General features: G+C 39.6%; 1 protein-coding gene across 1 annotated transcript; it reads right to left on the bottom strand.

Moving 5' to 3' along the window:
* Positions 1-9921: 9921 nt before the first annotated feature.
* On the bottom strand, positions 9922-13263 carry neurod6b (neuronal differentiation 6b). Its single transcript, XM_008434508.3, has 2 exons — positions 12989-13263; positions 9922-12592 (listed from the first exon to the last, which is right to left on the bottom strand). Exons 1-2 carry the CDS (start codon positions 12999-13001, stop codon positions 11574-11576), a joined length of 1032 nt encoding a protein of 343 aa, XP_008432730.2. The 5' UTR covers positions 13002-13263; the 3' UTR covers positions 9922-11573.
* Between the last annotated feature and the right edge of the window lie 2037 nt (positions 13264-15300).

Below are 15300 nucleotides of genomic sequence, written 5' to 3' on the forward strand. Positions count from 1 at the left end.
TAAAATCTTTCAGGCTGCAGATGTAATTAACAGTCAAACAGTAACTCATCAGTGGATAGAAAAATGCATTTTCTATTTCATGGACAATAAATCATCAAGTTAGGTTAGAATGTTTAATAAAATATTTGTCTATAATTGATAAAGTTTGGAAAGACGCTTTAAACTAGCACCAGTATCACTTCTGAACGTTAACTGTAATGACAGTGACATAGCTCAGCTGTGTTAAAAATGCTCCTTCTTCTGAGACATGGAGAAACTGATAACAAAAAAACATGAAGGAGGTATTAAAAGTCATGTTCTCTGTAAATCTACAAGGTTGTTTATCATTAAAGAAGGTGATGGCATGTGTAACCATTTTAGCACAGGTTTTTCTAAAAGACAGGAACAAAGTTGCTCACCACTTTTGGAGCTTCTGGTAGAAGACAAGTCCAAACCTGAGGTGATAGGAGGACCTCTGCATTCACAGAATGCTGTTTTCTCAAATGTGCGATAAAGTAAACTATGCTACTGTACTTTATTCTTAGGCAGTGTGTGTATTATTATCACTGGCACCATCACTAGTTATTTTTTGTGAGATGCACCTTACACTGGCTCCATCTCCTTGGTGATGATAATCGTTGTCTCCTTTCTATCAAAATGTATATTGCATGTTACGGCTTTATCTCAAGTTATAGTGTTATTCCCACATAAAAAACGTTAAACGTGTTGCTTTGATTCTTTCATGCATGTTTAAAAAAAATAATCCTTGAGTGTCTCCTGCCAGCCACTCAGGAGTGCCTAAACCAGGGGTAGGCAGTCCTGGTCCTGGAGGGCCGGTGTCCTGCAGCTCTTAGATGTCTCCCTGGTCCAGCACACCGGGATCCAACAGCTAAATCACCTCCTAACTGCAGTCAGCTTCTCCATAGTCCTGCTAATGACCTCATTATTTGACCCGGGTGTCTTGAAGTAGAGACACATCTAAAAGTTGCAGGAGACCGGCCCTCGAGGCCTGGAGTTGCCCACTCCTGGCCTAAACCCTTTCTCATAAAGCGCTGCCCTTTACCTCAAACCTCTACCTTAGAACTGCAGTCACCAGCCAAGCTTCCGCCTCACAGAGTTTCTCTCCCCTGTGCTTTCCCCACTTGACCCCACCAGACTAGCGGCAGCAGCAATTAGCAAACACCTAATGGAAGTTCTGATCTCCTGAGATTATACACAGCAAATTCAAAAGTGTTAAATGTTTTGGTGTTAGCATCTTTGGTGGAGTGTAGAGAGGAACTGTCTCTTATCAACAGAAACAGAAACTGGATAAGAAATGATGGATCTGAATATCAGGTTGGTCTGTTATGTACTGTAATATCTGGCAATCTACCTGTTAAAAGAAAATGTACTCTATCATATTACATGAACTGCATTGCATTGATACAGGCTTTACTTTTTCCACCTTGTACTTTGAACAATTTCATGCATATGGTATTGAAGAAAAATGTAGTAAGCATAGCTGATATGTCAGACCTTTTAATAAGCAATATGTGAATGAAAGTGACATGTGAAACATGCACATTATTCCACGTTGTAATATGTTTTGTAATTATGGTGCACATTTTGAAATAAACGCATTTGAGAAAATCATTGCCTTTTTATTAAATGTTTATTTTCCAAAGAATTTTTAAAAGTTCAAAATAATAAAGTACCTATTTAATAGAAGTTAAAGAAGTACTCTGAGAGTTAATATTAAGATCTAACACTGAATTAGTGTTAGTAAGTGTTAAATTATTAACTCCAGAAGATTTGATATTTGACACTTTATAAGAGTTAAGGTACTAACTCTCCAAAAAGAGTTAAATTAACACTTTCTGGTGTGGACCCATATAGACACTTCAAAAGTGTTGAAATCAAATCTGACAGAGTTAATCTGGGCCTCCTGGATTTGCTGTGTACAAGCCATTTCTCAGTTGAGTGTTGGAAAGAGCAAGAGCTTCTTAAAGAGACAGACCCCCAATTTCAAGGCACCAAATTGCTAAGACAAATATCTTTTCAGTTATATCTGATAACATAACTTAAGGTAACATAGCTAATTGATTGTGCTATAAAAAGGACACATCCCATTAAGCAATAAAATAGTATCCTTTACTGTTGTTTTATTCTGTTTTTCTGTGCCTCCATAAAAAAGCAGTGACGCCACCCTGACTCCCCTGGTAAATTTGGTTTAACCGCTACCACTACCATGCATGTCTGTTGGTACCCACCTTGAATTTTCCTGATGAACCTCTTGCTATTGTCACCTAAATATTTGGCTCATTTGAAACTGAAAGCGTGAATTTTGGGTCTCTCTGTTGGTCAGCACCCTCTAACTCCATGTAGGCATTAATCTGGTTTCTCAGTAGAGTCTCAGAAGTTGCCAGGTCATAGCAGTTTTGACCCTTGTTGGGTTCTTAGTAGTTGTTAAACATCCTCACCAGTTTCCTTTTACCTTTGAGTTTGTTTGGGGTTTTTTTTCTTCTAAAAATATACAGAGGCAAAATCTATGAAAGCAATAAAACGGACAAAAGTAATGTAAATATTGCTATTATAATGTTAAAAGACAAAATAAATCTGTGGTATTTTCAATCACAAAGTCAAATTGGATTGTTTTCCACTCTTGACGGTATCCGTTATACCCTGAGAAAAACAAGCCGTTTATAAGAAATCACTTTTACTATGAGTTGTGTGTATTCAAGGTAAAGTGTTGTCTATCTCTTTGAGAATTTCTCCACGTTATCTATGTACCTTGCATCACACTGCAGTCATTACCAGATGCTCACATTCACAGTCAAGGGAATCAAAAAGCACTTTATCCAACAGCACCCGTCTCTTTGCCCTGAAATAGGGTGTTGCTGGGGTGTCAGAGGATCACACCCCTGTATGTTTCCCACCTGCTCCAAAACCCACCCTATATGCCGTCGTATTGTAGCAATGCTCCCAACCACCCCCCGCCACCCCCACACACACACACACATTACAGAAGCCTGCATACACCAAGTCAAAGTGCCCCCAGACAAAGAGCACAAAGCACAAAGGTGATGTAGTGACAGATGCTCCCATCACATACTTAGCATATCTCCACCTCCAGAATAGCAAAACTGCAAGAGTCAGTCTCCCTCTTTCACCCCTGGAAATCATCAGCGCTACTTTCTCATAACTTACACCCACTCTGCTCCCCGACGGAAGATTCGCAGTAATTTTTTATTTTTTATTTTTGACCCAATATTTATCCAATTTGACCAAATGGTATAATTAATGTTTTGCCATTTTCCTCTCCTTCCTCCTCTCCTTCAGGCCAATATATTTCCTACATACTGAGCACCCCCCCCCCCTCCTGGCCTAACCTTTAAGCGCCAAGTTCACAGATAGAGAGAAAGTACTTCCTGTGAGAGAACGGGCCGGCTGCCAAGGAGACTGATCCACCAATCTGACACGTTAATGAGATCCTGGCCCGTAGTACGGGAGTGTCAGGCCTCCTCCGCTGCATCGCCATCCCTGCCATGACCCACAACGCTCACACACGCACATCCTCACTCGTAGCCTTTTTATAATTTTTTCACACATGCAGCCACACGCACAGAAATATGGGGCCCTCCCACCGCCCCCCGTGCCACCCCCAGCACACGCGCACTCTCTTCAAGAGGGGGTTCAGCTCCTTAAATCTGTCTAATTAAAACACCAAATCCCACTACTCCCCCCTCACCCACCCACCAACCCAATCCTCACTTCTCACTCCTCACCCCTCTTCATCGTCTCCAAACACACACACAAACTCGCACCCAGCCCTCCTCTATCCCCACTGCTGCCACCCCCGATTCCACTGGAGAAATGATTATTAGGAATTTAATGGGGGAGCGTTTCCCATCCCAGACCATCTGGGGCTTGGGAATGGAACAAAATTTTGAGGATGCTCGTGCGGTGGGGGGGACATTATTTTCATTTTTCTTCACTTGTGCTCTGATTTTCAGACATTGCAGGGAATCCATCCTGACTATAATAAATCCAATAAATGTGCATAAAGATGGATTTGTGTTTTGTTCATCGGTGTTATGAGATGTGTCTAATCGCTACCATTTTGCAGCATAACTGGAGAAAATGCAGTTGCTACGGCGCTTGTGAAGAAATATTTATAGATTTTCTTAATTTTTTGCTCTTCCCACCCCACATTTAGATATTTTAGATCAAATATTTTTGCATTTGAAATATAATACTTTAAAAATTGCTGCGCAAACTTATCCCTAAATTAAAATAAAATCCCTGTGATTTCATCTTTCTGTCGGTCAGAGTTCAATCCACACTCGCGTTCAATCCACACTTGCGTCTAATTACTCTAAAACCTGTGCCATCAAGAACTCAAGTAAGTAAAATGTTGCTGACAACACAAGGCTGGCTAAAAGAGCTTTCTTCAGATCAGGAACACAGCTTCCTGATCTGAAGAAAATCAAGAACAGTTGGGAATCAAATCATTCTGAAAAGACAGAAGCCATTTCTAAGGGGTTGAGACTCTACTAGGCTACACTGAATGCCATCATCCATAAGTGGAGAAAACATGAAACTTAGCCTACCCATGAGTGGCTGCCAACCAAAATTAACATCAATGACTAATCAAGGGCATGACACAAAAAACCCAGAACAACATATAAATTACTGCTGGTGCCACTTGCCTCAGGGCAGATTTTATGGTTGGACGATAACAAAACAGACTTGGTAAAACCGGCGTTCAACTTCCACAGTGACAACCGCTACCTAGAGTCTTCCCACATCTGCCAAAAAACCTCTTCATGATCCTCAAGGATCCTCGAGACATTTGGGAAAAGACTGAGAGAACTGACGTGATAAAAGTGGACCTTTTTCAAAGGTGTGCATGCTGTTACACCTGGGACAAAACTAACCGCGTTTCTCAGAACAACAAACCAACAACCAAACATGGTGGTGGTAGTATGAAGGTCTGGGACTGCTTTGCTTCTGCTATAGATGATAAAAACCTTAATTGTGCCGTCAAGCATAAAATCCTGAACGAGAATGTTTGGCCCTCAGTGCATAACCTGAACATCATGCTCAAGCGTTATGCAGCAGGACAATGACCAAAGGCATACTTCTTAATTCCTTAAAAAGAAACAATTGAAAATTGTGCCATGACCTGTTTAAGGTCTGTGTTTCTGAGGTTTTCCAGTGTGGAGTCTTATAACAATTCTTTAAAGAAATGTGGACCAAAATTCCTCCACAGTGATTTATAAGATGATTACTCCAAACCATAAACAGCAAAGGATGATGCAAAGGGCGGTACATGCCATTATTTGATTCAGGGCAAAATTAGTGTTTCACATAGAGTCAGATTAGTTTGTATATTTTTCCCTTATTAACTCAAAACATCATTTGAAAACATGTCTTGTTTTTGTTTACAGTTTTTACAGCGTTCTTATATAACACTGTATGTTTTTGTCTTTCCTTACAATTTAAAGCTCATATCTCCCATTTGTATTCCTAACTCTTACACGGAGCATGAACATATGGTCCCCTTTTCTCCCTCTTTTTTTCCTCTCTGTTGCACCGAGTCTAATGAGCTGGATGAATGTAGGGTTGCATGTTTAAGTTTGACCCAGTGCTAAACTCCAGTTTGCCACCCTCTGAACCTTGTGGGCGTAAAGCACCTTTGTTTTCCCCTCCTCTCTGTGCTCCCTCAGGACTCTATGTGAATACCTAAAATGAATCTGCCTCAATCTTGACAAGAATACATGAACAAACCAAGAGATGCAAAGCAAGCATTTTCCACTGTTTTCTGAAATTGAACCGACATTTCCTTAAGCCGTCAATCTTTACTGACGAGGCACATTGCTCACCCAAAGTGACAACAGTTCTGTACAAATCCATAAAATAAAATATAGCCAAAAAGACACAAACACCTAAAATAAAACAGATATACGAAAAGAAAGAACAGCTAAAAAGAGGCCGAAAATACTGCAAGCTTAAAAAAAAATACAAAAGACAAGAAGTCAAAAAGATGGGTCTTTAACTGGAATTTAAAATCATTCAGACATAGGATTTGAGAGCAACAACAGGATATACGCTGTCTCCTCTGCTCAAGTCAAGACAAGTCCCAAACACCTAGCAGCAATAGCGGTTTTGACCTCAAAATTATTATGGGAAGGTGGTAGTAAAAAAAAACTTTATTAGATAAGAAAATGCCTGACTGATTAAGTAATTGATTCAATGTTTATAGCACAGGATTGGCATGAAATATAGAAAGCTTATTTTGTGCAGTTTATTCAACTAGTTGAAAAGAGATTTTCATTTATTAGTCAAACTTTCTCAAATGAAAGAAAAAAATATGTTCTACATTTATTTTGGTGCCTAAAGTCTAGTTCACACTGAAGGATTTCATGCCGATTTTTTAATATCTTATAACGTCCCTTTTATTGGGATGACCCCTGATTGTGACAGCTAGGTAGCCAATCAGAAAGCGTGGTAACGTAAGCACAGAAGGGAATCCAAAACGAAAAACGAAGAAGCCCACATTGACATATCATATCCAGTGTGAATGTTTATTCAGGATTTTGTGTTGGAGGAGAACTGAAATTGTTACAGTAATTGATGTACCCGGTAACTTTGCTGCTATCCATCATTAAGTTGGCATAAGTTGGTCACTAGAAATGTATTCGTTCAGCCAGGGCTTGCCATTGATACTATCCAAATGCATGTTAATATTTTATAACATTAAGACATAAAAAACTTAAAATGAACACAAAGTAACATTTGAAGGTTAAAGACGAAACAAAAACAGAACAACTCACCTCCAAATCATAGTGCAGCCAAAGCTGCTCGCACTGTCTCCAATCCTTTATCCAACGCCTTTTCTTTTTGTTCCTTCTTTTCCCGCTTAAAATAAGTCCACAAACTATGGCTATCATAGACCGCTATCGCTCGCCTGCCATGTTTCTTTACTCTAAATTCACGCTTGGTATCGCGGGATTCTGCGGGATTTCCTGTCTGCAATCTGAATGTTTGTGAATGACATCGGTTCGTGTGTGCTGTGTTACTCCAACTGCCATTTGGTTGGACACCAAACAGGGCAAGATCCAACTTGTTAAACTTTTTTTTGTTTGTTTGTTTTAATCGTTACCTTTGTGGTCTCTAAGGTTTTGAAAATCATTGGACAATTTTAAAATCTTACCCTGTGAAATAGGATTATTTTTACAATTCAGACTGTCCTAATGTCACATGATTTAAAAAAACCGATTCTCTTACAGAATGTGAGGCAGATCTTTAGTTACTTGCTGGGCTCCTTTCCTGTGAAACCAGATCCCAGATTTTGACAGTGAACCAAACGCTGTTTAACTTTTACGACTTTGCATTAACTTTTCCTTTTTAATGCAAAACTTGGAGTTACAGGGACCTGGGTTATACTGAGCTATTCTATAGTCATAGTGGGATAGATTGCTGAAATGACCAATTTCATCCCTTTGCTCATTTTTTTTACTCTCCAGTTGTGCATTATCTGCAGCTATTACTGCCATTAACTTTGTGTTAGCTCTGTTTTTTTTTTCTTAAAAGTTACACCGGATCTTTGTCGTTTGGGAGGGAAAATGCTGGATGGGATGTTACCAATAACTTCATGTTCTTTTTGTTTCTGTTTAATCCTGTTTTAGTCTTAGATAAAGCAGTTGAATGATGTATTCTGACTGATTTTATTTTCTCTGCTTTTTTATGGCGTAGCTTTTACTCCTTGGCTCATAGCTTATCAGATTACCTAATTCAAACTGACAATTTACCTTTGATCTTTTTTGTTTGTTTGTTTGTTTGTTTTTGTATGGTACCTGGAGACATTTGTTGTGAATCTGTGCTAAATAAATATATTGAACTGAATTGGATCAGGCTGATCTTAACATTTTAATACATTTTTTCAAACAAAAAGCCTAGGAAAGTTACTAATTAACAGATAAATAAAATTTTCCAAATTTGAATTTCCTCAGTCTCTGACCTTGTCGGACCTTTTTACTTGCTGAAAGGATTAAGCAGGATTCCAGAAGTACAATATTAGGTTGTTTGTGTTTATAAAGTGTCTCTTCACCCTCTCTGATTTTCATACATCACAGACAAAAGTGTGATCCCAGGTGTTAAAGCAACAAAATTAACTGGCAGGGTTAGATATTATCTCGGATATTATTTTGTCTATTTAACTGTATTAAATACTGGAAACTGAAGAGGAATTTCCGTTTTGGTATTGATCTTTTTAACGTTTCACCTTGTTATAACATCCAACCTGAGTGCATAATTGTGAAGGGGAAGAATAAACAATGTCTCAGTCACAGTACGTGGCTTGGATTGGGTATATCGGCACAAAAAGCATCTCATGACCTTGAAGCCTCACCAAGGATTCTGAATTCCATTTAAGTCTGGACTTTGACTGGGCTGTTCCATATTTAAATGAATATGGTAACAAATAAACCGTTCAAAAGAAGCTCTGACATAATTTTGGGTTGTTGTCCTGCTCGAAGATGAACTTACACCTCAAGCTCAACAGGTTTCCCAATAACATTGCTCATTATTTGGATCCTGCCATCACCAACAGGTTTTCCTGTCACTGATTAAGAAAGTCGTCCTCGTATTGGGAATGATGTGTTCAAAGGGATATCCAGTGTTAGTTTTCCTCCTAATACAGCATTTAATATTTTCCTTTTGACTGGAGTGTCTTGAGATGTTCTCTGAATAATACTTCCCTTGCCCAACCTGTCAATTTAGAGTGGCTGTCTTTGTAGATTTACGATAAAAGCTGAAAATATTGTTTTATAATCTGGCCTTAAATTTCTCTGCAGCTTTCTCTCTGACCTTTTCCCTGGGTTTCTTGGTCTTCGTTACGCTGTTTGTTCACTAGAATAAAGAGCAGGTGTATTTTCTCTAAGATTAAACTGCACACAGGCTATATTTACTAGTTAGGTGTCTTATAAAGACAATTGGTTGCGCTGGATTTTTTTAGGAGTACTGAACAAAAGGAGGGCTGAATAAAAATGCACGATATACAATTGTTAAACTTTCATTTAAAACAAAAACATTTTGAATCCTTAACTTCACAGTATGCATTACTTGTGTTGGTTTATTTCATAAAACCCATTAAAAATGTGGGTTTGTGGCTGAATTCTCACAAACTCTAAAAAGATTAAGGGTTATACACAATTTAACAAAGTGATATAAGTAGTGCGTTTGCTGTTAGTTAAAAGAATGCTGAACAAAATTGCATTATATTACGAAGGAAGTTCAGGGGCCTGAAAGTTATGAGTATTCGCCATCTTCCGTGACAGAACAATGTTTGCGATGCAACATTAAACAAAGTGATCATCAACGGCACTTTTTGTTAGATTATTTATCCCTTAACGATCCCGCGAAACCACTGAAAACGGCCTTACTGAAGCACTCCGAAACGTTTGGAAAATCACCCAGAAAGAGCAACATGCGGGGTGGCTCCAAACACGAAAAGAGCAGGAACAAACAGCAGACAGGAAAGACTGTTGATCGTTTCTGTTCTCGAATAGATCGCTTGTCTTTTACAGCAGTAATGTTGTTGCCTCCGGGGATTATCAAACCCACTTGGTTCCAAACTGGGAGGATCAACCAACCGCCATGAGCCGCAGCCTGGATGACATCCAACACCTCCTGGGCGCTTCTGACACAAATCAGCCATCTGATCAGCTGGAAGTCAGTCAAATTAGCGACAAATAAAAACGAAAAAAAAGAGAGGGAAATAAACTATCCTAAAAAGAACAATGAACGCCAACTTATAATTACGCAAAGTGACTATGAGTTGCAGGAATTCGAGCGTTTTAGCGTTAGGATGTAAAAAATAAAATAAAATCAAGAGTGCAAATCCTCTTACGGGCCTGCGCGGCCACATTTTGAGTGGTATTAATACATATTAAATAAAAGTAATGGTTTTATCTTAATTTATTTTCCAGCTACTATTGTTATTTTTTTTTTCTCTTTTTCCCTAATTGCCATCTGCTGTCGATCATTGCCACAGAAAGCTGAGAATCTGGGCCACAACATAAAGCCTCCCACATCCTCTTCTTTAATTTATTCCTTTATTTTTAATTTATTTATTTTTATTGCGACAAAACACATCACAAAACATTAACACATTACTTCACGAATAATTCGATCCATAACGGGTTTCCAGAAGTGCGCGTCAGTGTGAAGAGTTTGTGCGTGCGTGAGTGCGTGCGTGCATGTGTGTGTGCGTGTGTGTGTGTGTGTGTGTGTGTGTGTGTGTGTGTGTGTGTGTGTGTGTGTGTGTGTGTGTGTGTGTGTGTGTGTGTGTGTGTGTGTGTGTGTGTGTGCGTTTCAGGAAATCAATTAGATTCATCATCCAAGCATTCGGTATCCGATTACAAAAATCAACAGGATTTATGAGCACGGTCACCAACATTGTGCAGAAATATACGAAGTGCATCACAGTCGCTCCACGGGAAAGAAAAGTTCACATCAAGCAACCAAAAACTTCCCCTTTGTGGTTTTTACTAATGGCCACTGCCTTTACCATTTTCTCCCCCATTTTAAGGCATTTTACATTTTATTCCAGCTGAGCACAAATGTGATCCCCCCCACCCGTCAGGTGCAGTGAAATTTTACAACAATGCAACATAAACGAACTTGAAATTCACATAAAACTTTACATTGTGGTTTTACATTATTTTTAATATATATTATTCACAATCAAACAAAACGGACTTAAAATAAAAAAATAAAAATAATAATAATAATAAACTGTTAATAAATACTGGGAAAAAATTACATTCAGTTCGGTACCGTAAAAATTATCCGACATATGGGAAAGAATTTAAATGTGACATTTTCCGCCTTTGCTTTTACCTCCTCGTCCTTCAGTTGACCTATTTTAAGTCCTAAATTATGTGGTGTGTTTGTAAGAATGCATTTGATTTTTAATAAGCACTGATTGCATTTGGCAAGATTGCATAGCTCAATTGAAGTTTCGTTGATAACACAGATTCTCTTCGCTCTAAACATGTCCGAGTGAACTTCCCTGATGAACTGAAATCAATTTAGCTCTTTTATCCCCCCTTTCATTTAAATCTTTCTTATATATAACAAACTATGTTGGGTATAATCAGCTATATCCAAAAAGTGTATGATTACCAACATTTGCTGTACTTCCATGAAGAAAAAAAACAAAACACTACACTGAAACTGTGAGGGGAAAAAAAAGCGAGAAATAAATAAATAAATAAATAAATAAATAAATAAATAAAAAGTACACAAGTTCGTGTTTCGTCTTAAATTTGACTTGTTTGGAAGCAAGCATGTAGCACCAATTTATTAAAACTTTTTTTTTTCTCTCTCTCTCTCTCTTTTAAAAATCCGGGATCTAAAGTATTTAAGATAATAGTCATTCAACATAAATTAAAATAACATCCAAACTGCTGCTTTTACAGTTAAGAAGTAACTTTAAACCCCAAAATGTGCATCAACATCTGAGTTCTTTTTCTCTCTCTCTCTCTTCTTTTTACTTTTGTGCAGAGAAATTTGCATCTGAAAGTTTGCACTTTGTCCCATGTGATGAATTAATTGTGGTAAGAGCCATTGACTTCCCCCTGCGTTTGGAAGGACTGACTGCGGACGTGCAGGTCGTAGGGGAAACGGGCCTCTGGGGAGACTCGGTACATTGAGTTAGGTGCCAGGGCCGAGCGCCCTGGCGCGCCACAGTAGCGCACACCATAGTGGCTGCTTTTCCCATAATCTTGCGGGTCGTCGTGTTTTAGGGAAAAAATTCCATTGAAGTTCATCGGGGGGCTCAGCTGGCCGTCAAAATGCGGGCTCCCACTGTCCGGGGACGGGTTCTCGAAGTAAGTTTCGTAGGCGCTGCTGTAGCTGTAGTGTCGGAAAGGTTTAGAGCCGGTGTCCAGCGCGCCGCCGCTGTGGCCCGGGGGCGAGTTCATGTCCGAGCCGGTGTACGAGTACATAGCTTCGTAAGGCGACCTGCCAGAAAACATCACCTCTCCATTGTGATCCGTGAGAAAATTTCTGGCATTCAGCTGCAAACAGCCCGCCACCAAGTTGGTGGTAGGCTGAGATAATCCTTTGCACAAAGTTTGCACAAAAGCGAGGAGGTCCGGTCTCTTCCCCGCGCTCAGGGTCTCTGATAGGGCCCAGATGTAATTTTTTGCCAGTCTTAGCGTCTCGATCTTGGACAGTTTCTGAGTTTTCGAGTAGCACGGCACAACTTTGCGCAGACTCTCCAGCGCGGCGTTCAAGCCGTGCATCCGGCTGCGCTCCCGGGCGTTGGCTTCCTGGCGCCGGAGTTTGGCCCTGTCCACCTGCTCCTTGCCGGGCCTCTTTTTCCGCGGCCCCCGTTTCTTCTGTAGCTCGTTCTCGTCCTGGTCGTCCTCTCTTTCGTCTTCATCCCTGTCGGAAAGGTCGTCCTCTGCATCCCTCATCATCTCCGGGTCGGATCTGGCTGTGGGACGCTGTTGTCGCTCCTGCTGTTGCAGGCTGTCAGGCAGGCTTTCGCGGGGATAGTTGGCACCAAAGCGCGGCTCACACATCATATGAGGTTCCTCGAATGGCAGCGTCAACATGTCTCCTGCAGGAAAAGGAAAAAAAGAAAAAGGAGACGTAAATTGTAAGAGCAAAATTCAGCGCTGACGTCTTTTGAAGGTTGTCAGTTAATTACCCTGTGAATGAGTCCTCCCAGGAGGAAGAGGAACAAATTGGCAAGCGAGGCCGATGTGACTGATGTCTTTTCAAAGACACTCAATTCACAATGATCTGAAAAAATGTTTTGGCCCTTTAACTGCCTATTTTTTAGACAGTTTTACAAAATCCAGCCCCGTTTTTTTTTTTTGTTTTTTTTTCCCCATTTTCTTCAAATTCAGCTGAAAAATAATGAATTAACTACTTGCATTAAAAGAAACATAAATAAAACACACAGACACACGCGCGCGCGCGCTCACACACACACACAAAAAATCATACCCACCTCTGGTCAGCATGTACTTGTCCTCATGGTCCCAATTATCGCCTCTGAATCTCCGCTGCAGCGTCTTCTTCTCCTTTCTTTTTTTTTGCAAAACTGCACAATTAAACCAGCCAGAGCTCAAACCCTCCTTTCTCCTCCTCGCTGCGATCCGCTCTCCCCCTTCCTTTCCTCTCTCTTTGAGGAATGACACTCATGCCAACACCGGGTACCCATGCCATCTGCCGCTGACGTCTTGTGGCAGCCGAGACCACGTGTTTAGCGTCCCGTGGGACCCTCCACTCCGCACCGATCATCTGGCAGCTCCGGTAAAAAGGCACCGGGAGGCCCACGTTTACCGTCAAAAACGCAGACCGGAGAGGGATAACGACTAATACCTGCTTCTCACCCGCTGTAAGAAAGACGAACTTGATTTATGTATTTATTTATTTTATCTATGAAAAAAGATGAAATGCGCAAGGATTTACAAGCATTCTAACAAGTAGACAGATACATGTTTAATAGAAATGTTTAGTTTCAGAAGTCTTCTGCTGATTGGTGAAATGAAAAAAGCATGATAGATAGATAGATAGATAGATAGATAGATAGATAGATAGATAGATAGATAGATAGATAGATAGATAGATAGATAGATAGATAGATAGATAGATAGATAGATAGACAGACAGACAGACAGACAGACAGACAGACAGACAGACAGACAGACAGACAGACAGACAGACAGACAGACAGACAGACAGACTAAAATAATCATATAGATGCTTCTCAATTTAAATAATCAATCAGCTGTAATTAACCACATTTTTGGTTTAGTTTCATTAGCCACAACCAGGACCTGTCTAACAACATGAAGTAGGATAAACGATCTGAAGAAGCTTTACACCATTCACATAAGAAATCCAGTTCTTGGCATCTGCCACTCTGAAAACTGCAGCAAAGTTATTTCTAAGACTGACTTCAGCAATCTAGCAAGAGAGCCATTTTACACAATTGACAAAATATGGAACAGGTTTGATTGGCTGTGCATCCAAAATTACTGCAACGATTTATCCAAGAGGTCACAAAAGAAGCCAGAATATCATCTAAAGCCTTGCAGACCTAAATGTACGTCTGTCTGTGTCAATGTTCACCATTTAACAATAAGAAAGAGACAAATAGATGCAAAAAATTGCATGCAAAGGAGAGATTCCTGCCAGAAAAGTCAGCTGACCAGAAAGAACACCAAAATCTTGTTTGTATGTGCACTGGCTATACAAAAGTGGGACTATTTGGAAGGTGAGTGTCATTCTGGATCTGTCTGGAAGAGAGAACCTGTAATGCATGACCTGCAACATATTGTAGGTCATGCATCGGCATGACCTGCAGTATGGCTGAATTAAAACAATCCTTCAAGGAAGAGAGAGCGAAAACATTATATGAAACATTTTTAGTATGCAGAGCTTGATGATCTCGACTGGAATTTTTTAATGAATGTAAAAATGAATGAATTAGTCTAAAATGTAGCTTTTCGACTACAATCGTTCAAGTTGGGTTTGATTTGAAACAAACGATGTAGAAAAGTATCTAGTGCCTACAGAAAAGCATGCATGTATGATGCCAAAGGGATCATTCTCTTCCATGTGTGACAGATAGTTTGGCAGAGAATATGGCAACATAAACTCTTTGAAATATCAGAACTTTATGAATTTAACATTTTTTGACTCTATCAATCAAACAGTAAACATTCATCTACCATAAACAGTTGGTGATCTGAAGATTTCATTCTTAGTTTTTCAACAAGAAGCTATGGAAATTTTCTTTACCATCTTCCCCACTCTGCATGGTGAGAAGATGGAGAGAGAGAGAGAGAGAGACATCTTCCTTCAATTTAGTGGACAGCTATTAAAGAAATGGGCGTCAGTGTCACGTTAAAATCCAAACACTTGCTCATTTTTCCTCCTTTTATCTGTTTTAACTTCCATCAACTTGCATGACAGAATGCTAATTTGATGCCTAATATCCACACTCTGATAAATAAAGTTCAAATAAAGATATGATCAGCTTCGATCACATCGCCTGTCAGTGCTCAGGGCATTATGTCTGTTGTATCTTCAATTGTAGGTGATGGAAAGAAGAAACCGCCAAGATTTTTTTTCTATGAAAAAAAGAACGGTAGAGTGGGTTTAAAATGGTCTTTGACAGTATGCACACAATAAATCTAGAAAAAAAGTAGTCAAAACTGAGTTCTATAAATTAGTCTATTTATTCAACCTACATATTCCATGTTACACACGAAAAAATGTGAAACAGACATTCTTTAGTAGAAATCGAAGAAG

This window comes from Poecilia reticulata, chromosome 17 (genome assembly GCF_904066995.2).
Source record: "Poecilia reticulata chromosome 17, P_reticulata-male-v2, whole genome shotgun sequence".
In the NCBI taxonomy this organism is placed as follows: Eukaryota; Metazoa; Chordata; class Actinopteri; order Cyprinodontiformes; family Poeciliidae; genus Poecilia; species Poecilia reticulata.